The following is a 25,403-nucleotide window of genomic DNA, read 5'->3' on the forward strand; positions in this document are numbered from 1 at the left end:
TTTCTTAGAAATCTTCTAAACCATCCAAGGGAAGAACTGGGAAGCCAGCACTCTGCTACAGGAACTTGCAAAAAAACACACCTCCCTCTTGTACTGGCAGACATTTAAGACAGGCCCACATGTTAAAATTCCCTTGTCAACGTTCAAAATAAAGCAGCTTTACTTTAATAAATGAATGACACTGGATGTTTGTCCTGAGAACCACAATTTAGAGCAATTCCCGCTGCTGTGGCCGGCAGTCAGTGCCTGCCACGCCTCACAGCCCACTCGTAACCCACTTCAGGGGCCATGGCTGGGGCCTTCCAGAAGAGTCCCCATAACATCTGAAAAATAAATAAATTAAAAAAAAAATCTTGTGGCCAGCACTGCACCACGAATGCTGCGAATTTTATTAAAGCTCAAGGGCAGGAGAAGAACAAAAGAGAAGCACAACCCGCATCTGCCCAGCAGACTGAAGCCCCCTCAGGCCCCTTCTCCTCGGGGGCGTGCGGCGCCAACGCCGCGCTCCCGGCACCCGCGACCCCCGCGCCGCCCCGGGGCCGGGCCCCTCCGGCTCCGGGAACGCCCCGAGCGCCGCTGCCGCCGCCCCGCCCGCCCTCGGCCCCGCCCGCCGCGTTCCGGCCCGGCCATGGCGGGAGAGGGCGACGGCGACCTGGCGGCCTTCGTGGCCCTGCACGGGGCCGCGCTCCGCGCGTCGCGGGTCCCCACGCAATACTGGGAGAGCCTGAGCCGCAAGCTGCGCGGAGAGGTGGGCGAGCGGCGCTGGGGCGGCTCCGCTCGGGAGAACGGCGCTGAGGGAGCGGCCCCCGAGGGCAGCCGGGGCCGAGCGGCGCTGAGGGGGCGGCCCCGGCATGGGGCGAGCGGAGAGCCGTGCTGAGGGCAGCCCCTCCAGGCCTGCGGGGAGAGGAGGGTCACGCTGTCGCTGAGCAGGGGACAGTGGGAAAGGCAGGGTGCGGGTTGTGGTGCCGAAACTGCAGCTCGGCGCTGGAAAAGACGTCAGGTGTATTGTGCATATCTGATTTCGTCTTTTTGTTGTCGGCGTGAAGTTTTTGGAAGCGTTTGGAAGTCCTGGTAGCTAGAGATACAGTGATTAAACAAAAATAACACAACGCTTTACCAGCTAGTAAGAAAAAATATTAACTCCGTCCCAGCCAAATTCTGGACAGTGTCCTCAACCCTTCAGCTTTTTATGCCAAGGAGAATTAAGAAAAATAGCAACAGTAGTAGCGTTAGACTCGAGATGTTGTCTTATCTTAATCCATTATGGTTTGGATTGGCTTTTACCTGATTTTTAATTTTTTTTTCCAGTTCACTTCCACACAGATCTGCCGTGCCCTCAGTCGTTTGTAAGTGTGCGGAGCCCAGCCGGCTCATCTCATGTGTGCCTGAGTTACTTGGCTTGGGCAGCTTTTCTCAGGTGAAGCCGATCCCTGGGCCTGAACTGAGGAGAGCATGGAGGCAGGGGCACGCTCCAGGGTGGAGTATCCCTTTTCACTCTCGTAGCAATCATCCGCTTGCTTCCTGGAGCTTTTTGATGAGAAAGGGAAGAAAAACAAAGTCAATGGAAGGAGTGATTTTAAACAGATTGCAAAGGCACGGGTTGTATTTAGAAATTTTTTTTTCAGTTTGCGCATCTGCAGCCCAGCCTCAGTGATGAGGAAAGCTGTCTTTGATTTGTGGGAGTAAACGAACAAAGAACTGAGGCAGGAAAGACGCACAACCCGAAACTATTAGTCTGGAGAGTTGAGAGTGTTTGAGGGAGTCAGGAGGAGTCGACCTGGAGAAGAAAATATGAATGAGGTGAACTTCTAGTCCTGCGGAGAGAAAGAGATCTGATGAGGGGAGAAGGCAACTAGTGGTAGTTTGCTTTAAGGCAGGATAAGCAGTGAAGAAATGAGTGAGATGAGGTGAGAAGTTTCAACGGGTAGTATAGGATGGTAGGGAAGGTGGTGAGGGAGTTGCAGTTTAACACCCATGTTTAAGTAATTTCTAATTGTCTGAGTGCTTCTTTTCCCCATCTCAGCTTCAAAGTAGGGACAGGAGAAAAGCATTGCAAGTCATGATATCAGTGTTTATAGTCAGAAGGGTCTGAATATGTTCGTGGTGCTTTCAGTCTGTTGTGTGGTACTGTTAATAACAGGAATACGTGTTTATTACAGAGAAGATAAATCTACATTATCTCAAGCATAGGCCCAGTCACAAACTCCTTGTGGAATTACACCCTCCTCAGTAAGTATTCACACAAGGGTCTTGGAGCAGGAATTTCTGCTGCTCTGCCTGAGTAGGAAGGTATGAGAAAGGATGTCCTGGAAGAGGATGGAACAGAAGGCAGTCTAAAGCTGCCAAGGAAACCCGAAGTTGGGAGCTGTTGTGTTTCCATGTGCCAGTATGAAGCTGGAGGTAGCAAAGTGAATCTGTGCTGTGACCTAATGCAGGCTTGAGATTTGTCACCTGTGGCTGAGATCCTGGCTTGTTACCAGCGTTGCTGGGAGGGTGTACCACCCTTGAGAAGACAATAGAGTGAGAAGAGACCCGTGGTGCTGATGTTTTTACAGAGGCTGGGATGAGGAAAGGCAGAAGGAAGAAAGCATGTGCCCTAAGGCAACAGGCTGCTCCTGCTGCTTCATTTTACTTGCTGAGGTGGCTGAGCAGGCTCTTCTGTACTAAATGTCTCAGTGTGTGTAATAAAAGAGAATTATTTCAGTGAGCTTTGGAATACAAAGCAAGCTGCTGAGAGTGCTTGTCTCTACTGCTGCAGCTTCTGGTTTTTGTCCAGAAGAAGGGTGAAAGGATATTGAGAAGATTGGGATGTCCAGGAAAAGTTCCTGAGAGGAGTGCTGTGGGCTGGAATAACCTCTTGAGGAGGTAGAGACAGAGCTATAGGACCTTACTTAGAACTGGACCATGCAGAATGGCTGGAGGAGCAGCAGTAAAGAAAGAAAAGGAGGTGAGGGGAAGGGGTGGACTGGTTTTGGGAATCTAGGTAATAAAGTATAACTCAGGGGGCAAAAACCCAGTGCAGCGTAGAGCAGGGGATGAGTTTCCTTGTTACATGTGTGAAATGGGAGGAATTTTTCATTTGTCCTTACCTGCTGCAAAGATTAAAACTTTCTAGCATAGAACTTGAAAAATTTGCATCCGTAATAACAGATAAAAATACCTCTTGCATCAGTACCTCTCAAACCCAGCCCAAGCAGCTGTTTTCCAACATTCTCACACATGTTTCAACATACAGAGTGAATGCACCCTCCCTCCACTGTGTACACCAAAGCCTGTGAGGAGTGGAGGGTTTGGGTGGTTTTTATTTACCTTGGGATCTGCTGGAGCAGGTTCCCTTCTGAGAGCATTATGTAATGGGATTGTTCATTGAAAACATGGTATAACTGCTGGATTGGTAAACCTGCCTTTATTTATTCGTTTTGCGTTTAGCATTCAGCGTATGTTGGGAGGAAATTTTTTGTGTGTTTCTGGCAGAAACTTGAAAAATATGATATATGCATGTGTAATCATTCACTGTAAGTGCTAAAATTCTATTTCTAGTGTAGTGGTTGTTTCCTATGCTGTTGGATAAACTGTGTATACTATGTTTATAGGCCTGGAAAATACAGTGCCTGCATCTAATTTTATTCATAATCTTTTTTTTTTTCCTATTCCAGCCATACACTAAGTTCTTTTACAGGCTTCTCTGTATTGCGGGGAGATTTTTGTAGCCAGATGTTGCTGGCAAAAGACTGGTTAGAGTTTCATCACAGTTAGAAATGGAGGGTTTTAACTAATTACTAGAAGGAATGCAGCATGCTGATACTCCTAGACTTTATTTTCCAGCACAGTGGAGGACAGCCTGTTGCTCAGAGGTCACCTGTGGCCTTCAGAGCAGTTTGCAGTGTGCCTTAAAAGACTTTACTGGAGATGCCTGTGTGGTAATTGTCATGACATGTGCCTGCTTTGGTATCAAGTTCTCTGCTTTGCTGGGGTTGGTTAGGTTGGACCTGCACCTGAATGTGAAGAGGGAGAGATTTTGCCCAAACATGTTTTGCTTGCAAGCAGTTGTGCCACTGGAATGTGTCGGTACCCTTTTGCTGTCTAGAGGTTATTGGTTGCTCTGGTGGAATACTTAATGTGAGCTCTCCCTGTTCTGCTTCAAGCCAAAGATTAATTTTCAGATTGGTGGTGTGATCTTATCCAGCTGCTTTTTTGCTTAAGGAGCTTACTTAAGATTCCCTTAATGGTGCTGCTGTGTTAATAGGTTCAGTATGACAGCCCAGCTCAAAGGGAGGGAGGAAGAGAGGAGACACAAAACTATCTGTGTATCCACACTGACAACGAGGTGCTTCTGCCAGAGCCATCAGTGAACTACTGAACTGTTTGTATTATCAATTATGAGCTTAAAAAACAACAAAACCCTCACAGAAAGCCACTGATTCAGGTGGTCTTGAGCTGCTGCTGCTGTGAGAAGTGTGATTTACTTTGAGTGAGGAATACACACAATTCGCTTTTACAAGGTTTTAAGTTCTCTTGCAGAAATTTTTCATTAAGCATAATTTTGTAAAGGTATTAAAAGTGCAGATTTTTTGCTAAATGCAACTGCTGCAGCCTCATGCATCTGATGATTTGTTGGAGGGACAAACCAAAACTTTGGTTTAGGGCATTTGGAATCCCTTCATTTTTTGAAGTCTTGAGACGATATTTAACCAAAAAAAAAAAAAAAATATATATATATATATATATACACCCAAGTGCTTCCCCTTCGTGTTGTGGAAGAACTTGATATTCATTTTGGGTGTTTGGTAAATGGGTGGAGCCTGTCGTGAGCAAAGGCAGGATCTCAGTGTCCCTCTTTCACAAGCTCCTTAAGACAAAAGCTAAGTGTGGAAAACGCGCACAGTGGCACACTGCAGCACATGTCAAGTGACTCCTCCGTGTCACACTTGCACTTTTCGTTTTCTAATGAGTCCCAGTCACTTGTCTGTGGCTTCTTTGCTGGCTAATGAGGTTGTTGAGGATGGCCCTTGATCCAGCAGCAGGAGCACTGAAGTGTCACTTCAGGGAAGAGTGGAACATGTTTCCTGGCACGCTGCTTCTGCTGGCTGCCATGGGCTGGGATTAGCATTTGTGCCCTGAACCAGACCAGGGAGCTCACCTAGCTGGGAGCCAACCTTACAAAACTTGTGAGCACAGGGAAGGGCTCTTCCTTTTGCAGCGACCTCTCTGCAGCTACATGAATTTCAGTGACTACAAATTTTCAAGGAAACTGTGCAGAGACTTTAAAAAAGCATTGAAAGCTACTATTAGAACAGCAAGAGGTTATGAAACTGGTTACCACTGAGTAATGTTACCCTCTTCTAGCAACTGGAAAACTAGAAATAAATTGGAACTACTTTTTTAATACCTGCTGAAGTGAAAGAAACTAAGTGTTTGATTTTTGGGGGGTTTTTTAAATAGATGTGTTTTTAATCTCTTAAGTTTGTTTGCAAAACACTTTTCTTTACCCTACAAAATGCGTATGTATGTATTAGCCAGCATACTGTTGGTATCTCCTTAGCATTTAGCTAAGAAGCTGTGTGCTAAGAGGCTGTTAGCTAATAACAGTTAATAGCTGTTAGCTATTGTTAGCATCTGGAAGGCATCCCTGCCCGTGGCATCAGGGATGGAACCCAGGAGATCTTTTAAGGTCCCTTCTAGCCCAAGATATTCTATGATTTTTTATCCACCATGGCCCCCTCCCCTTGCCTTCTGCCATCCCAGAGGAAAATACCATCCCCTGTTCCACAGAAGGGAATTTCAGATACTTCTCCACTTGGATCTGCTCTGTGAACTGTGGCTTAAGATGAGAAGTAGCTGTTGTTCCCCTGCTGGCTTCCTCCCTCTTTGAACAGCTGTCTGCTTTTTCTAGGTGGCCTTTCTTCACAAATGTGGAGTTGATTTCCTCACCCTCCTGCTGAGGCTTAGCAAAAATAATTGTCCTATAGAAACGCTCACCCGAACAAATGAAAACTTGTTGCTGCCTCTGGCATTTTACAGCTAAGAAGTTGTCAATATACAGAAGTAATGATTTCTAATGATGTGGCATTGCAGGCTGCATGTTGAACCATTTGGAGTGTTGAACCAGTAACTCCAGAGTTTACACTTTCAACCTTTCTCCCTCACTACTTTTTAGTCATGTTAGATTGAGGCAAAGGATTTGTTTGCCCATGCATGGTTTATTAGGTAACGTGTGAATGATTCTAGCAAAATGATTCTCTCTGAAAAATTTCAACAGTCTTTTGAGGCTTTACCTATTTTTGTCTTCCTAAAAAGCATATGTTCATTTTGAAATGCTGGAAGTTGTCAGCAGGGTCTTGGTTCCGCCAGATATGCAAGCCCACTGTTTGGCAGGGGAGCCTTGTGTGGTGACTGCCCTCGCTTCTGTGTGTTCTACATGAAGTGTTGCATCCAGAGTAGGCAAGAATGTAAACAACCCCCTTTCAGCATCTTAGTAGAGATCAGTGTATAAAACTTAACTTTATAAATAGCAGGGTAAAGAATCTCCCAATTTACCTGGAGGTGAGGGAGCACTGATAGTTTCTCTTACAGGGAAGGAAGAGAGAGGGAAACAAGCTGAGATTTCTTAACTGGTTCAGAACTCAATTGGGAAAAGCTCTTTTTCTTCAGGGACCTTAATGTACTTCAGGATGGTTGTGGAGCCTGGGTAACACTCAGTTTTGCAGGTCCTAAAATACTGATTTTAGCAAAAGTTGAGCAAAGGTATTCTGTTCTCAGCCTCTAAAATTCTTAATGAGGCGTTAAACTGATAGACTATCATCAGTAGACCTGCTGGTGGCAAAGAAACAACAAAGCTTCCTATAAATATTAACTAAAGGAACGTCCCAAACAAACAGCTCTGTTAAAATGTGAAAGAATAAATACTGTTGTTTATTCATCTCTTAAGTTAAAAATGCCAATTTTTATCAGATTGCAGGGAAGAAATGTCTGCAGGTGTGTTGCATTTTGCATATCAGGGTATTGCCTTACCCAGTTGCATGATATTTTGTGCACTCACTGTCTCAGGTATTTGATGCTGGCGACTACTTCGGAATAATGCAAGTAGAAGAGGTGGATGAGGAGGAAGAAGTTGATGAAGAAATGGAAGAACAATTGAAGAAGCCAAATCCTGGAAATGGACCTTGTTTCAAAGTTATTGTAACAAATGAGAATGGACTTCAAGCCTCCAATCCCAATAGGTGAGTTGTGATTTTGAAAATAGTGTTTAGTCTTTGAGAAGTGTGAAACCCTAACATGATGGTGACAGTTTGCTTTGAGACTTGTTTGATTCTATTCAGAAATCCACTTTTCCAGCTCTCAGACATAGCTGCATGTTTGAGAAGAGATGCATGCTATGGAGCACACCTTGCAAAGGGTACTGGGAGCACAAATATCTTAATGTGGTTTCTTTTTAAATCATGCAGGAAGATACTTAGAAATTGATTTTAGTAAACTCAGAGAGAAAATAGGGAAAAGGTAACCTTGAAATGATTTCTTCAGAACTAAAGCAAACCTTTGTATCTGCAAGACTGTATGCTTGTGGAAAAAAAACATTAAAGAAGTACTTGTGATCTCCACAAATCTCATGCCAAGAAGGTACTCACCGTAATATTCTGTGTGCTATTGCATTTCCTTCAATTGGCTAAAGCATAATTCAAGAGTATGGTTGTGTTCATGCATGTAGAATTGAATGTATCAGATTACTGTTCTCTTGCTTTCAAATCAACTTATCTGTCATGAATATAAGACTAGGAGGCATCTATAAACTAGAATAAAGTTCTGTGAAAAACAACTTTGTATTGTAGTACTGCTTTTTGTGCTCTTATTGGTTTCAAACATAGAACAGGGTATTTGTCTTACATTAATAAAAAGCAGTGAGATGAAGTCATCTCTGCTGGAGATCTAAAAGCAATTCTGCTCAGTTGTATAAAACTTCTGGGAGACCTTTCGTACTTTTTAGATCTGACGTAAACATGCAAAATCTAAAAATTTAAGTTAGGCTTGATGAGTAAAACTAACAAAGAATCATAGATATGTACCTTTACATCCCTGCCTTAACCTAAGTCATCACCTTTTTAAATCTGAAAATGCACTTAAATTATCAAGTTCAAAACCAGCTCCTGTGATAATCTTGGGCTTCCTTGCAGCATTCCAGCGTGTGAATATGGGAGCAGAAGGCCAATACACCTGTTTGCTCACATTTTCAAAGAGCCTGACCTTAGCATTCTCTGGAGCCTTTAATTTTAAAATTAAATGAGGTTTCATGTGTGTGTGGAATCTGGGATGCAGTAATTGTTCAACCATACTTATCCTGTGTGACAGCTGACATGTTTTTAGCTTTCTGAAATATGGGTGTTGTGGAGGGGGTTTTCTGTGGTTTTGGGGTTTCGCTAGCAAGTAGAATTCAGATTTTTCTCTCTATTGGTTCAGTCAGATGATATAACCAAAACATGAGGAACCCTTCTGTTTGAAAAACTGTATTTTTTTCCTAAAAGTCCTGCACCCTAAACAAGGGTTAAACTTGTCAAGGGAAGTCATACAGATATGTGTGGTTTTATTTTGGGTTAGATTGTAATTTTTTTTAAACAATGCATTTTTTTCTAAAAATAATTTGGTGACACACCCCACTGCATCCAAAGAAAAAAACCAAACCAAATAGAAACAATCAAAACTTATTGCTCATTTTCTTTTAATAGCATATACAGGCTTCTGATGCTCAGGCTTCTCCACCTGGCTTTACAGATGACAGTAGATGTCACAGACCTTGTGGCTAACAAGGTCCTCAAGTAATTTTTCAAAATAGTGTATTGTTTTGCTGCTTCAGGCAAGAGTATCAGGTTGATGCAATAGAGTTAACAGTGATTAAAAGGGAAGATATTTGTGTTCTTGGCTTCTAAAGGGAATAAGCCCACAAACTGAGTGCCCATTCTTTCTTTGCTCCTCATTTTCATGAAAATGCTCACTAATCCACCATGAGCTTCCTAGGGCAAAACCAGAGTAAATTACTGCCAGGAATTTGCTCCTACCCTGCAGTGCCACAGTGTGTGCTCTGGGAGTGACTCTGTGGCTAAGAGCAGATTAGCTATCACACCACCTCCAGGGAAACAGTAGCTTTTATTCCAAGCATGTAGCTGTGTGCGTGTGAGAACCCGGGGTGTGACCAAACTCTCCTGCAGCGTGTTCCTGGTCGACCACGCCTGGACGTACCGCGTGGAGCACGCGCGGCAGCAGCTGCGCCGCGTGCCCGGCCTGCTGCACAGGATGGCTAACCTCATGGGCATCCCCTTCCATGGAGAGGTCCCAGACGAGGGCAGCATCGAGCAGGTGCTGCAGGAAATGTGGAAGTACAACCAGACCTACCAGCTCTCTCAAGGGGTAAGACCCTAAATGTTAAAAATTTTCGGGTGAAGATGTTCCAGTGCGTGAATATTAGCAAAGATACTTACAGGCATTCCTTCCATTTGGAAGGTGAGCAAATGCTCCTTTTAGGCTCTGTGGGTAAGACACACCAGGTTTGGTCACCCTGCCCTCTGTAGTCCTTCAGCACTGTACCAGCATGTCTGGAGCCTTCAAACACCTACAAGTGCATACATGCCATTTTTGAGGGAGTACAACCCTCATGGAGCAGGTGAAAATCCCAGTGTAGGGTTTGCAGTGGAACTCCAATTTTTTTTGAGTCTTTGGAATTCAAGAGGAGAAATGTGAGTCCTTTGGCCTCAGCCCTATGCAGAATGAGCAGGGCCAACCCTGAGCAGTGAAAGCATGATTGGACTGCCCCTATTAGCTCAGGGTCTTGAGGTTGTCCTCTGGACTGGTGATCTTTATCAATTAAGCTCAAACTTAACTCCCAGTGGAATCAGGACTGAAAAATCCCTGAGAAGGGGATTCATTGTGACTTTTTCCTTTAATGAAAGGGAAATCTGAACAGTGTCTCTGAGTTTTTCTATCCTCATTGTTACTCAATTTGTCATGAATAGCTTGTGAGTCAAATGGAATTATCTGTGTTACCACTTGGAAAGTGATTTTCCAGAAGACAGTTAATTAAACCTGTAGCTGACCTTGTCTCCTGTTCACTTTTCCAGGAAATATGTCAAGTCTAGTCTCTCTGCTTCATTCCTGCCTCCATAAAAAGACAACAGTAGTGCTACCAAGCAATTTATAGTTTATTTCCTCATTCAGGATTTTTTTGTGATGAGTGTTGCAGTAAGGGGCACTATGATGATGTAGCCTCAACACTCTGTTGAGTGCAGGTGGGAGTTTTGCTCTCCTTCACTCTTAAGCTTCAAACACTTTTTAGCTAATTGATTCTGAGAGAAACTGAAGGAAATCTAACTCTGCCAGGCAGCCTTCTGCTGGTTTAGCTCTCTTAAGCAGCTGGTTTGGTTCAGGGAAAGTGGGTCTGGTAGGCAATAGCAATAGCACAAGAAAGAGGAGGCTAAAGCAGGAGTCTGAGAAGTGGTGTAGGGGTGCCTCCCACGCCTCTATCTCACAGAGCTTTTCCTGCAGTCCATGTGTGTGAGATGACTCCCTCTGGTTATTCGTACAGACTGCAGAGGAGAAGGTTCCTGTCTGGTACATCATGGATGAATTTGGATCACGCATTCAGCATTCAGACCAGCCGAGTTTTGCAGCAGCACCTCTGTTTTATATGCCTCAACAAATTGCCTACACGGTTCTCTGGCCTTTGAGAGACCTTGAAACTGGTGGTAAGTGTGTGTCTGAGGAGCTGGGGTTTTTCTTTCATGTTTGCAATAGGAAATGGGCCAGTTCTTACAAAACCATTGAGCATTTCACAGTAGAACAAATGTTTCAAGACTGAAATGGCTGCATTCTTGTAGTACTGTCAAATACAAAAGTTCTCTCTGTCTGATATTGCCATATTTTAGGATAGCCACCTTTTACCAGTCCAAAAATGTTGCTGTTTTCTTGACAGAGAAGTTAAATCTTTCATCACTGCCTTAGTGAAACTGCAAATTCAGTCATCTGAGGGGTTTAAAAAAAATTCCTTACAGTCTGTGTTTGTAGCTTTGAGTCTGAAAGTTGGGAAACACCAGGCCAGTGATTTATTCCTGTAATCTTAATCAGGGGCCACCCTATGCCTCCATCATGTGGAGAAGATAAGCATCCTAAATAATACTCTTTTTATCTCATTTCTTTAATTATCTCTAATTTTCCATTTAAATAACTAAATTTGTGCTGGTATTGAGTGTACAGCTGTCATTTGAAGATTTTCAATGGGAAATGGAAGGCAGTTCCTAAAGGTTCTCCTGGTTTTGCTGCAGATGAAGTCACTCGTGATTATGCTTATGGGGAGACGGATCGCCTGATCAGGAAATGTGTTTTGTTACCTTGGGTGCCTGCTGAAGTGTTGGATGTCAGCTGCTTCACTCCAGAGCCACCAGATGAGCATTACCAGGTAGGATTTTAACAAGTTAATTCCATATTTTATCTCTGTTAAGAGGAGGTGGTGTCTAAAAAAGCACTGCAAAAATTCCAATTTTACTTTTTTTAAAACTTAAAGACTGATTCAGAGGACAGCCATTAAACTAAAAAAAAAAAAGACAATTCAAAGGACAGTGAGACAGGAAATGTCTTACACTTATGTGTGATATCTAAGTGTTTAAATACTGGAGCAACATAAATGAGTTCTAATATTTTATTGCTGTATTGCATAGCTTTTTTATAAGCACACTACAAAGTACTTCGTATTGAGACATCCATCTTCCAGTTAGATATTTGATACATTGTCTAATAGGCTTATTGATTGGATTTGTTGTTGTAGCATTGCTGTTCAGTCTTGAATTACAGAAAGATTTGTTTTACTATTTTAGGAAAAGTGGCATTTTCAGACTGGATACTGGGCTATGTTGTGGTTTAGAACCATTAAACATTGGAGCAGGGACATTTTTAATTTGATGGCACTCTTACAAACTACTCATTCAGTTTTTTTCCTTTCTAATAAAGGTTTGGGATGTTTTAAGGATGTGAAATTAATGTTTGGAATGTCCTTTACTGAACAATGTCTGCACAAGATTCACTTAGAAAAATGAGGAAACTGATACCTATGAGGATGCTCTACTGGCTACTAATGGCATTCAAAGTACAGCTTCTAAAGATGAATCTGTACCTCAGCTATCTGTTTCTGTATGATGGCTGAGAGGCTGGAAATGCTCCGTCCAGCTTCTTATTCACAGTATCTAGACAGAAATGAAGTTAACCTGCTTCTGCTAAATTAAGTTGTACACTCATAATAGCTAGGCTATTATGTCTTGTAACCTAAGGCAGATTGGTTGGTTGGGATTTTGCATTTTTGGAAGAGGTGTACTTTGCATCAACATTTCTCCTATCCTAGATTTTCTGGGAGCTGCTTCCTTTGGCAGGGCATCAGCAATGATCCAAGAGTGTATTTCCTTTTATCAGTCAGAGGGGGGCTGTACAGGATGGAGAGAGACTTTGCAGGCATGGTTACTGCTGAAGACTGCAAAAAACATTTTGTTCCTTTTCACAGGAGCAGAATTGCCTTCCAAACTCCTATAATCTTTTTTAGTCATCTGTAACAAAGCATCACACCTAAATAATCAGTTTTCCATTTTGTTGGAAATACAGCAACTTTGTCTTCTACTGTGTATGGTTGACTGCGATTTGAGATTTTTTTAATGTTTAGGAGGCAAGAGTTTCTCAGGGTCTTTCAGCGGTGTTGATGTGCCCTAGTCTCAAAGCCTTATTTCTTGTTCCTTTTTACTGACAGCATTTCCTTCTGCCTCTGCTCTTGTACAGATTTTTTTTCTGAACAGCATATTACACAACATAATAGAATTGTCAAAATATGACTTGGCTGAAATTCACTTGCACCAAAGAGAACAGACCAGTAAGACGTTCAATGGATTCTTTCATTCTGCCTAGAATTAACTTTTTGTGGTTTTCTGTTTTCTAGGCAATTCTAGCAGAAAACAAGGAAAAACTTCCTGTAGCGATAAATCCACCAGTTTATGCCAAAGACAAAGTTTTCAAGTATGTATCCACAAACAAGATGTTTTCTTAACAGGATTATGTGCAGTAATTGCAGTGTGTTCAGGCTGAACAGCCTTTTCCACCTCTGAAGAACAGAGGCAAGTTAAAGGTGTGTTTATATGGAGCCACTTGCCTAAGATTCTGACTTACTAGTTGCTCCTGTTGGATATATTCTTCAGAGTGAATGAATTGTCCCTTACAGAATTTCTAAGAAAATAAATTTAGTTTGTTGTTTTGTTTTTTTTTTAATAAGTGCCACCTTCTGAATGAAAGAAAACTTGCATCATGTTTTAACACTGTAAGTTACACAGTGTTGTTTTCACCAAGTATGACTTAAAGTGTAGAAGAGACACTAAAGACTTGCCTTCTGCATTATAGCATGTATGTCCATAGGGGTTGCTCTGTGCTGTGTGAATATAACAGACTATTCCCCTTGTTCAGATGGCATTACCAAACAGGAGTCCTATAAAAACGTGGGATGTATTAAATTGGACATGTGTTTGCTACAAAAATGGACCATATGCTGTGAAACCATTTCAGAAGAAAGCTGGAAGAACACTGCAAAGATAAGGGATTTTTTTTGAGCAAAAACAGTGGTGCTGCATGGCCAGGCTGCCTTGTTACTGGTTTTATTCCAGAAAAACAAACCATTGCTTAGCATGTGCTGTGAGTTGCACTCCGGGGTGTTTGTAGTCGGACACTGGGATCACAGTTCTTGCTTGAAACATTTTGCTTAAATGGTAAAGTTGCACTAAAATGTATTTGGTAGGTTTACTCACACACCAGCTTCTTGTGTTGTTTTGTTACTGATCAGTTTTACTTGAGAAGAACTACTGAAAATCAAAGTCACTTCTTGTGGAGAGGCATTTGTTAACTTGCCCAGTGATAGTCAAGATTCCATTTGTAGTTGAAATCTCTGGTTACATGACTGTGAGGATAAGCAAAAGTTTATATTTTTCATCTGCTGTCCTCAGGTAGAGGAGTCAAAGGCAGATGCATTCTGATAGAGGCAGAAAGCAATACTGAGGATGTTGGGAAACACTGATATATTTTTCACTGCTTACCTCTTGAGTTTGTGTCTTATGTTTCAAACGAATGTCATTCATATTAGGCAAGGAAGGAGAGGGAAACATCAAATTCTTCCTGTTCTTCTTCTAAGGAATTTAATCCACACCAAATCAATGCACACCTAAGGATTTCCCTCTCTTTTCCTTTATCCTGTTCACATCTGGACAGACGGCTGTAAGATCCATCTCATGCTCTGAATTCTGTCTACTGAAGTTCCTCCACAAGTAGAGCAGCATCTCAGACTCCAGACAACTGAGTGGGAGCTGCAGCCTTCCCGTGCCCTTGGCCTCCTTTGAAGGTTTTAGGGCTGTCGCCCTGCGCAGACAGATGGGGACATGTGGAGCTGGGTAGATGAGTGTAGCCTCTTAATGTTTGTGCTCTGCTTTGTGGATTTCTGCTGTTTTAGGGGATTCAGAAGAAATACAAGGCACATGGTTGCAAAGTTGGAACAAATTCTTAGCATCTTGTATCCAAGCAGAATTAAGGAAGAGAGTGGAAGATGAAATAAATGTTTAATCTGAATCCTGAAAAGCAGGGGAGTGAGTACAAGTAGTTTGATATAGCAAAATTAGAGGTTTAATTAGGTCTTGTAGCATAGTAACTGCTGGCCTAATTCTGTCCAGCTGTGCTGATTGCTGAATGGAAAAAAAGAATCAAAGAACTAAATGCTTCAAAGACGGATTTATTAAGGAAAGTCTTTCCAGTTTTTGTTGGGCTTGATCATCTCTGTTTCTTTTGATCTTCCCTTTCATGTTTCTCTTCAGCTACATCCGTTACTGTTTTAAAATGTCCAAAGAGCTGTTATGAGACAGCTCTTTGTTTTGGTTGGTCTTGTCAGCTCTGTCCTGTGGTAGTTGATTCTCAGTTGATAACTGCTTCTTAGCTTTAAATATTTTGAGTAAATTAAGTAATCTCTATACATATTTATCTTACTTGCATAATTTCACTGAATGTCATCTTTAATCCCAGACTTCATAGCATCCCTACCAGGACTTCAGTGAGACAAGGGGAAAAAAAGCCCATCATTTGGGGAGATATGGTTAGCTGTCTTCATTAGTTCAGTCTGTCACTGATCCTGGACTGAAAGGTCCAAAATAGCTTGGCTGATGCTACAGGATTGCAGGGTAGATGTCCTGCCCTCTGCCAAAGCCAGAATGGAACTTGGTGCATTTCTTACCTCTATGTATCTTTTTGTGGTATTATCAGTGTATTACCTTAGAACAAATGAAATGGCCTTATTTTCTCTCTAATCTTAACCTCCTTCATATTATTACAGTGATGTTCCTGCACTTAACAAAGTTAGACTGAGGTCCCCTATTTCTTTTGTGCTACATTTTAAGCAAGTCTTCAAATACATAATCCTGAGTGCTCTGGCACTGGGTCTTTGCAGGATGGTGACTTGTAGGGTGTGTTTGTAAGGAACCAGTTTGGGATTTTCTGAACAACTTCAATTTTAGTAGTTCTTGTGCTGCATGTGTTCTTTCGTGCCTATTTGTGTGGAGATATTGGATGCTTCAGGACTTTGTTACAGCATTATATATAATTGGCCTTTTATCTTCAGGTCACCACTTTGATTTCCTTTTGTTCCAGCAAGGACTAAAAGTTGCTCCATACCAGTGGGTGTTAGGGGAGCTTGTGGGTTTGGCAGAACTTGTAGTGGATCCAGTACATCAGATTTGGTATAACACTTTCCCCTAGTGTGCATCCATACAAGGAGGAGCCACGAATTGCAGGAAGAAATGCTAGTGGGACTCTGTGGAAATACTAATTTTGTTCTGTTGCAACAGTGAGGAAAGACTGGTGGCTTCTTTCAACGGGCTGATTCCCTTCATCCGCAGTGAAGTCATCTCTCTCAGTTATAGGCTTCAGCATAAAAAGTATAACTATTGTAATATCTCACACATGGAGCTATGCAAAGCATCTTACATACTTTACTTTTTAAAGAATTTATTTCCCCCTGTGACTGGGCTATTTCGGCAGTTCATCTTTTTAGAGAAGTGTCTCTCAAGGGAATATATCTTCCAGTCGGTTAGTAATGGAGGAGGAGAGGAAAGTTCCACAACTGATAAGAATAGATCTGGAGAGGTGAAAGAATACAGTAGTTTCTCATGGAAAAAATTAGTGGTGTTTTATTCTGTTTAAATGTTCCCTTACCATGAAAACGATACTAAAAAACCAGTCATGCTTTTTTGAGTCAACCTACTGAATTCTGAATTAAGTGGCCTCACTTTAAGCTGTAAAGTCATCAAAATAACCATTGTTTCTATCTGCTTATTTTAGCATCCAAATCACTGGTTCTGTTTGAGAGGGAGATTTCCTAAGATATGCAACAACTTGCCTTGGTTTTGGTTACATTCTGAAATGTCAGGTTTGGGTTGGGGTTTTGTGTGATTTTAAATGAGGTTGAGAGGGAATTTGAATCTATCTCAAAATAGATAATTTTTAGGTAATCTCTCAAAATTTTTTAATCTATCCCACTTCAATTTAAGTTGCTTCTGTGAATCAAGAAGAGATTGTCACAGAGAGAGTGTATATGAGAAAAACATAAGTCTTGTAGAAAGTCAAACTTTAAAGTTTTTTTTCTGTTCATGCATGAGTTGATCAGTTTCAGAAACTAAACTGACATTTTTCTTTGTGTGCTTTTTTCTTCTAGGGTTTTCACAGACATTCAGCAAGTCCTCAACAACCTGACACATCCCCGTTTTGTATTCACAGACAACGAAGGAGAAGCAGACATCCTCTACAACTTCTCACACTTCAAAGATTATAGGTTAATTAATTATAGGACTCATTATTCCTCGATAATACTTTAAGAATTTCTTTGCTATAAAAACTGTGTTCCCAAAGGCCTGCCCTACCTTCCCCCTTCACCAAGCACTTGTTTGCTTTGTAGGAAGCTGAGTGAGGAGAAGCCTGAGGTAATGGTGAACCAGTTCCCATGTGAGAACCTCCTGACTGTCAAAGACTGCCTGGCATCCATTGCTAGACGAGCTGGAGGGCCAGATGGGCCCAGGTGGTTGCCTCGGACCTTTAACCTCCAGACAGAATTGCCTCAGTTCATCAGCTACTTCCAGCAACGTGAAAGAAGGTGACTTGTGTTTCCTCTTCCTTAGGTTTTGTCCTGTCTTGATCCCACTGTCCTCAAAGACCAGGAGCCCACATTTTGGCAGTCTTGGCAGCTGTTGCACCACCATGAGTTAGCTCTTGCTGCATTTATATTCAGGGGAGTTTTACCTGAAAAGTGGGAGCTTTTTAGGTTCTTATTGTAGGTGAGAGTAGTTAAGCAGTGCAGTTTGAAACCCAGAAACTTTGCTGTGATTTGAATACTGAGTTGAAGTCCTTTGCTGAGTCAGGATCTTGCCTCTTGTGTTTAACACACATACGAAGCCTCAAAATGTGCTTGCCACAAGTGTGGAGGTTTTCTTCCAGAGGGCAGTAGCAGTTGTCCTTGCACTTAAGCCAGAGTGGAAAATGTTTAAAGTACTTGTGTTCTGAAAGGTTATGAAAGTAAAATTTAGTTTTAGTGTTGGACTCAAGCAATTGTGGAGCTTTAGGGTTTTAAATCCACACTTCTGCTGCTGCAGCTGCCTTGAAGTGGATGGAAACTACAATTTTTCTTCTTATAAGATAGAAAGAGAGCATTAGCTACTGCTGAATAACCTCTTCTGTCTGGCATGGAGTATTCTGGTTAAAAGGTTGCTGCTTTGGTGACACTTGATTATTATGGTGACACCTGCCAGGTGTTTCATTTGGCCATTATTTTGCTATACATAATCTGTTGTGGACTGGCATTGACCAGGAGAGAGCACACCTGCCGTGTGTCCCTACTGTGTGGTGGTTTAATTCTTTTTTGACATCATGGACTGACAGTGAATGCAGTGTGTATGTAGGGAATGGGAAGGGGGTAGTAGGAATTTTCAAACAGTTAACAGAAGTTAACTGCAGTCTTCAACTCACTTTATAATACTTTAATAGGCTGAGGAAAGGACATCAAGCATCACCCTGTCCTGACTTGGAAAGACAGATGGAAAGACCAGCATGTTGCTGGATTTTCTCAAGGATATCTCAAAGAATTTTGCCCATGAAGGTGTCTGGGTGCTAGAAAGTGAGACAATGGTGGTGTGTTTTTATTTTCCTGTAGTGTGAGCTGTTGAGACACTGTGTGGTTTCTTCCAAAAGAAATGAGTTCTGGTGTTATTTAATGTGAATGATTTGGAGGTGTCAGTAGGGAACCAACTTGGAAAATTGCACAATACCCAGCCAGAATACTTTCAGGCTCCTGGCGGAATGATTCCACACCATGCCTTGTGCATGTTCACGGTGATGCTGTCCTATTGTTGGGTTGTTTTCCCTTTTTGGTGGAGTCAGATGCACTAGAAGGAGATAAACACTGAGATCATGTTAGGCCCTAACTGAAAAAAAAAAAAATTGTGAAAGGTACCACTGCCTTTTCTCTTCTTTATTCCTTAGACCTACTCCTCCCAGCTGTCAGCAGATGTCTTAATTCTTCCATTGTAGCCCACAGCTTTATAAAGTATTTTTTCAGGAGAAGACATGGATCAAGCCAAGTGCTGTTCAGCCAGATGAATGAGGTGGATACTTAGAGGTGTTGATCTCTCTCTTTCTCTCCCAGAGGAGAAGACAATCACTGGATCTGCAAACCCTGGAACCTGGCCAGAAGCCTGGATACCCACATCACCAACAACCTGAACAGTATCATCAGGCACAGGGAAAGCACCCCAAAGGTGAGAGAGCATAGCTTTGAACAGGATTTAAAAGGCAGAGCTGGAAAAAGGAGGTCTGAAAATACCAAGGGAATTTATTTTCTTCAAATTTCATATGCTGACCATAAGCATACAGTTCAGAATAGATTCAGTTCCAAATTGGTCAACTCCAGTTGTTGCAGTGATGAACTCAGAGTCTGATGTTGTCTTATTTAAAAGATAAAACTTGCACTCACAATAAGGGATACTCCAGTGTGGTGCTGCTGTAAAGTCAGTCCCCAGGCTAGCAGACAAACACATTGGCTATAGCTAGCATTGGTCATCGGTTTGGAAACATTACTGCTGGTTAATTGTTATTGCTTTGCTCAGTGGCACAAAGGACCAGCTTTGCCAACAAGAGGTGAATCACAGAGCTTTGTACAGGGAGCCTGCAACATCCACCTGTACCTCAGTGTCCCTGCAACACCCCCTGTACCTTACAGTGTGTGAGCACTGGAGCTCGCTTCAGCACCATTTGTTGGTGACATGTGGACTGTGTGTGTTTTCTGGGGTACAGAAATGCACACAGAATTGCTTCACAATTGATGCAAAACAACAGGGTCACTGGAGTTAGAAATCTGTGATTTTTAAAAATGAGAACATCCTGAGCTCCTTATTTGCACACCCTGTAGTCGGAGTGTGACAGAAAGCAATGTTGTCTGTTTGTGCACCTTTCTGAGGAGGAGCTGAAATGCAGGCAGGGGTACCCTAGGTCACCGAGGTGCAGTGACAGTGGCATTTCACTGAGCTGTGTTTCACTGCTGTTGTAGGTGGTGTGCAAATACATCGAGGATCCGGTTCTGTTTGAGCGCGAGGACGTGGGGCTGGTGAAGTTTGATGTGCGCTATGTGGTGTTGCTGCGCTCCGCCCGGCCCCTGCGGCTCTACAGCTACGACGTCTTCTGGCTGCGCTTCTCCAACAGGTGAGTGCTCGCCTCCCCTCACACCCTGCCCCTGCTGGGACTGGGTACCTTGGACATTGAGGAGTTGTTCTCTTCCTTAGGGCATTCTCGCTTGATGACTTGGATGACTATGAGAAGCATTTCACTGTCATGAATTATGCTCCTGGTGTGACATTGAAACAGGTAAGCAAGCAGCCCAAAACACTCCCTCGACTTTCTGTTGGTAGAAAATCTTCTGATGCTTTGCTGTGGCTATTAGCAAATAACCTATTTCACATCTGCTTCAATACGGTGTTCAAAGTACCTGAAGTCCTGAGCAAATGCTTTTCTCGACTCTTTCCCCTCTTTCCTCGAGTCATCTGTGGTTATCTAAGGTAATACAAACCTACATTCTGAATAGAACCCACATTGATAGAGACAATAAAAGAATTATAAAAAACCACAGCTTGTGATTGTCAAAGCCTTAGAGTGATTTTTTTATAACAAGAAATCCTGGAACAAGGAAGGTATTCAGGAGCTGTCTTAATTCCCTAGTTCTCTACTTGCATTTGTATGAATGGCAGATATATTTGTTGTTCCATTCTCTTGTCATTCCTGACCAAGACAGCCTTTGATATTACTAACTGTTTTAGGTACACTGTGAAGACTTTATTCCTCTGTTTGAAAAACAATATCCTGAATATCCTTGGACAATGGTACAAGTAAGTCAGCAATTCATCTTTCTCATGTAAATGTTCGTGATTTGTTTGGGCTTTTTTTTTATTCACATTTTTCAAGGTCTTGGGTTGTTAGAATTTTTTTTTTTTCTCAGAAGACATAATTCATGTGTATCACTTTCACAGAGGAGATCATATGTTAACCTGTACTTCAGAACTTTGTGCAATTTGCCCTCAAATACTTGATTGTTAGAGAATTGTATTTTACAATTTGAGAACTTCACTTCATGATCACATTATGATAATTCATTGTTTGACTTAGCAATACAGACAGTCCTGACTATTCTCAAGTGCAGTTTCCTACTGCTGCTCCAGCTTCTCTGTGTTAGCAGCCTTCCCAGAGCCCTGTCCCTGCTTCTTGTACAGATGACTTTTCACAAGAACACAGATGGTTCTCTGATACCAGGGCATCTTTTGACTGTAAAAAGGAAGCTCCAAATACTACAGTTCCATAAAACATGCAGGAAGGCAGATGAGGGCCTTCTCATTGATTTTAATTTTTCCTGTGATTCGTGCTTGAAAGAAAAAGCTGAAAGTGAAGAGCTGGTTCAGAAACATGCACAAAACTGAATTCTTTGCCTCTTCCATATTTATTAAGAGCTGAAAGAAACAGAGTGAATGATAGCTGAGCCTTTATATGTGCATATTTATTCAAAAGTGCATAAATTATCCAACTGTGACTTGATTTCCATAAATTAATTCCCGTTTGTTTTAACTAGACCCTTGTATCCAATTAATGATACTCAAAGTATGACAGGGTTTAAAATAGTCTGGAAGAGACTACAAGGGAGGAAAAGAGAGATGTCAAAATACATCCTGTAGGTTATCCAAAGTAGTACAGTGTACAGAAGATAGAGGGAATGGTTCACTGCAGCATGAATTCAGTGCTAAAACTCACATCTGTGTGTTCTTCCTGGTTTATTTCACTTTCAGATCGGACAGCTGACTGTTCTTCAAAATACCTATGTAGTAGATTCTTAAAATCTCCATGTCCCCCACACCCTTCTTAGTGGTATAAATGGACAGTAGGTTTTTCATTGCAGAACAGAACACAGCAAAGCTAGAATACAACTGAATAGGCAGGAAAAAAAAGTCAGAACTTCACAGTTGCACTGCTGGTCTTCACAGAACTCCCCTAAGTTTTCTTTTTCCCCTCCTCTACACCTGAGTGCGATACTTGGCATAATGCCTGAGAAGGGGGTTAATTCTAATGTTAAATGCACTATTTTCAGGGTTTCCATAGTATTCCATTGACTCCCCAGAAAAGTCCATGGATGTTGCCAGGTGCTGAGTTCTTTCTCTGTGTTGGCATTAGGTCTAAATTCACATTTGGAGGCCAGTACTGAGCAGATTTTCATCTGTTGTGTAGTGCAATTGATACAAACCCTTTAAAACACTGCATGAATGAAGTGATTAGAAACACGTGTTGCTTTTATGGAACCTCACTCCTCATTCAGAGACCTTTTTCTGTTATTAGGCAAGTATTTTTAAGGCATTTGCTGAATTGTTCCAAGTTGCTTCGTCTAAACCTGCCCCTCTTGGCATCTGCGATTATCCATCATCCAGAGCAATATATGCCATTGACTTGATGCTTAAGTGGGACACCAGCAGAGATGGTGAGATGCTCCTTTGTTTGAATGTTGAATTGTTTATGTTTGTGGACCTTTTCAGAAGTCTATTTTTTCTCTTTTAACTTGTACTGTTTCTCAAGCAGTGTGAGCTGTGTGCTCTGTGCCTCCCACTGACACCTGAAGTTGCAAATCTGCAGGGATGGCATCTGCCATGCTGCTTCCCTGCTGCTGTTGTTGTCTGTTTGGAGGAAAAGAGAGCAAAACAATGGGGGGGGGGGGACCAAAAGAACCTAATCAAACCACCACACACACAAAAAACCCCAAACAAATGTCTGAAATACCCAACTCTATGTAAACCTTAGAGACATCTGATTGTGGCTTCCAGGCTTAGAGCAGTGTCCTCAGTGCACAGTGACTTACTACAGCAGGGAAGGGATCACATTCACCAATTCAGTGCTATTGATGGTCCTCGAGGCTGACATTCAGGTGTTACCAAGTGTCTGCAGGAACATGTGAGGCTGCTTCATGTTAGTGCCACAGCATGGATGACTACCTAAAGCCTTTCTTCCAGACAGCTGTGGAGGACTGGTAGCAAAATCTGCCAGCCAGACTGAATAATTTATCTCACTAGGAGGATCAGAAATGTTCTGTAAATGTGCCTTACCCAGACCTGTGTTTTCTGTAGAGGTAAAAAAGTAGCAGAGGCACCAACACAAAGAGAACTGCCAGGGAGTATTGAACAGAGCTGAGCATACTCTGTTCTTGTGGTACTGGGTTCTCTAAGACACAGGAAAAGTTGATTGCCTGTGCCCAGGTTTGCCTGTGGAGCAATTAGATGTTGTGTGTTGGGTGAGTGCCCCATGGCCACTGCTGCAGGGACTGGTTCTGTAAAGACTGAGTCACTTTCATGGAGGGAAGTGATTGAGAAACAGGAGGTATAAAATGGAGCCTTTGCTGCTTAGATGAGGTAGAGCCAGGGGGTTGAATGTGGTTTGCTACACATTTGCTATGCTACACTGGATACTCTTTGACCTGTGCCAGAGGTGTCTTGAATGGGAGAAGTAAAGCAGCTCAAACATTAGTAGCTTGAGGCTGCACAGATCCCTTGCTTTTTGAAGATGAGAGATGGTGCCAGTGTCAATGCTGTAAAGCTGTGGGCAGCCTGTGGACAAAGAGTTTTGTTGCTCCTGTGCAAAGCAGAGCAGGATTTACGTATCTGTCTGAAGGTTGTTCCCTTACTTAACAATCTCAACACCAGACATGAAATAAAATCCATTGGTTTTCTCTGCAACAGAATGCATTTGATCCAGAACTGATGAAGTTTTAAGAGAAAATTAAATTTCCTGATTTCCTTTAGGAGTGGCATGAAGTGGCAGATGGGGGTGGCTGCAGTTAAAGGAACAGGACTGCTAAATACCTAGGAGGTTTAAGAAAGCAAGGTTTATACTGAAATGTGAAAGGAGCAGAGTTTTCTTGAAGATGTTTGAGACTGACAAGCAAAACAGCTGATTCAGGGAGATCATATTGAATGGCTGAAAATTCTCATTCCAGGGGAGGCACTGAATTAGCACAGTAGTTGCAGAATGTGTTGGATAAGTGTCCTCTGGATAATGATGGTAGAACATACTTCGGTCTCTCCAATAAAAACCAACCCACTGACACAAAAACACCCTACTGGGTTGGCAGTTTGGGTCATAAAACATGCTTTTCTCAATCATTTTCTGTAATTTCTAGATTAAAGACAGGTAGTGATTTGGGATCTCTATAGAACTTGTATTAAGCAATGTTTGTGTTTGCCGTGACAGGGAAAAGAATTATGCAGCCTCAGATCTTGGAGGTGAACTTCAATCCTGACTGTGACAGAGCCTGCCAATACCACCCTACGTTTTTTAATGATGTCTTCAGCACCCTGTTTCTGGATGAAACAGACAACTGCCATGTGACGAGCATTGTCTAACCGCAGGAGATGTGACTCCATCGATTTCCTTCTCAGATATGCTTAACAGCAGGATTTATATTTCAGTTCTATGAGCTGCTGATGCAACCGTTTTCCTATACTGATCATCAGGGGAAAAAAAATTGTATCAGAAGAATATGCATATACCATATACTGTGTTGATAATCCCTTTGTCTGCATTGTCCTCATCTTGCTTTGTTCTTTCTGTAAAACATTGGTGTCTGTTGACAAAGTGTCTTGTTTATTGAATATTGGAGACCTCAGAGTAGGACTTGTTTTTCAGGTAGCCTGATTGATTGCTTGCTTGCTGGAAAACATTGCACAAGTTCCTTGCATCAGCATTAAAACTATAATTTACTGAATCATGCTGGGCTTTGTATGTCCCTTTCTTATCAAAATAGTTCTGGTGGGTGGGAAATAATATAATAATAATAACAACAGCGTATTTCAGTGCAATGAACTATGGGGTTCATGAGACTAAAAATTTTATGGATCTTCCCATTTTTCTTGTTTAAAACAAGAGAAACAAACCCCACAGCATTTAGGAACCTTCTATTGCTGGCTGTCATCCTTAGCCTGCCCCTTAAAGAAACCAGATTTTTGAGGAAGTGAGCAGGAGGCAATGTTTGGAGCAGCACAGGAATGTGGAAGCCTAAAGAAATGAAAGGAATTTTGAAAACTCTGCTAGAAGCCTGAACAGTCTTTGGACCTCAAAGTTTAGGGCTAAGAGAGAGGTATTTGGCAGTGGGGTGCCCATTTGAGATAAATCATTCCTAATCTTTTCTCAAATCAGGGTCACTTGGCTGAAATTTAACGTGCAAGCTGCAAAAAATTCTGCTGTCTGTCATGACATATATATTGTATGAATAGTAATTATTTAAGCTAGTTTGCAGAAATTAGAGAGGAAAGTACAGTTATATAATTGTGTAAGTGTTCTAAACCTTGCTTCAAACTTTGCAAACATGCAGTGCTTTATCCCTCGTGATCAGGAACATAAGGGAGTAGTTGAGGCTGTTTCAGGCTGGTCTGCAGGAACCTGCTTTGTTCCACTGACTGGAGCACAGGGTGGAGAAATAAATTTGGGAAAATCTAGTTGCTGTGCAGGTGGGGCAGAAGGGAGAGCAGGGTTGCACAGCCAGGAGTGATGCTCACACTGTGCTGGCCTCCTGCTCAGGGGAACCCAAACTGGTTTGGGCTCCTTACTTAAATTTGATTAAAGAAATGTTGTAACTGGGTTCTCACAGTTTCTTTACAGGTGCACTGAGTTTCCTGGTTTGTCTTGGCCATTGCAAAGGTGAGGAGAAGAGATGAAGGGGCTGTCTTTGAGGCTGTAGCTTTCTGCTGCCTTCACTTTCTGCTCAAAACAATGTAAAACAATACTAGTATGGAACAAGG

The 25,403-nt window shown here is 42.2% G+C and overlaps 1 protein-coding gene across 3 annotated transcripts; it reads left to right on the forward strand.

Moving 5' to 3' along the window:
• The first annotated feature begins 595 nt into the window (after positions 1-595).
• On the forward strand, positions 596-24,371 carry TTLL12 (tubulin tyrosine ligase like 12). 3 transcript variants are annotated; one of them, XM_066183685.1, is made up of 14 exons: positions 596-748; positions 7,048-7,220; positions 9,198-9,396; positions 10,568-10,727; positions 11,304-11,437; positions 12,956-13,032; positions 16,754-16,870; positions 16,994-17,188; positions 18,734-18,845; positions 19,634-19,785; positions 19,866-19,947; positions 20,397-20,465; positions 21,958-22,096; positions 23,857-24,371. In XM_066183685.1, exons 1-14 carry the CDS (start codon positions 629-631, stop codon positions 24,006-24,008), a joined length of 1,881 nt encoding a protein of 626 aa, XP_066039782.1. In that variant the 5' UTR covers positions 596-628; the 3' UTR covers positions 24,009-24,371. The 3 variants fall into 3 exon arrangements, with proteins under 3 accessions (XP_066039782.1, XP_066039781.1, XP_066039780.1); XM_066183684.1 differs by lacking the exon at positions 596-748 and adding an exon at positions 1,424-1,476; XM_066183683.1 differs by lacking the exon at positions 596-748 and adding an exon at positions 2,696-2,947.
• The last annotated feature ends 1,032 nt before the right edge of the window (positions 24,372-25,403 follow it).

This window comes from Chamaea fasciata, unplaced genomic scaffold (genome assembly GCF_029207755.1).
Source record: "Chamaea fasciata isolate MVZ Bird 193981 ecotype frontalis unplaced genomic scaffold, bChaFas1.0.hap1 SCAF_5, whole genome shotgun sequence".
Lineage (NCBI taxonomy): Eukaryota > Metazoa > Chordata > Aves > Passeriformes > Sylviidae > Chamaea > Chamaea fasciata.

Coding starts and splice junctions, on each gene's coding strand:
- TTLL12 (XM_066183685.1), top strand. CDS start 629: ATGGCGGGAGAGGGCGACGGCGACCTGGCGGCCTTCGTGGCCCTGCAC. Junction 9,397..10,567: donor CCTACCAGCTCTCTCAAGGG/GTAAGACCCTAA, acceptor TTATTCGTACAG/ACTGCAGAGGAGAAGGTTCC. Junction 11,438..12,955: donor CACCAGATGAGCATTACCAG/GTAGGATTTTAA, acceptor TCTGTTTTCTAG/GCAATTCTAGCAGAAAACAA.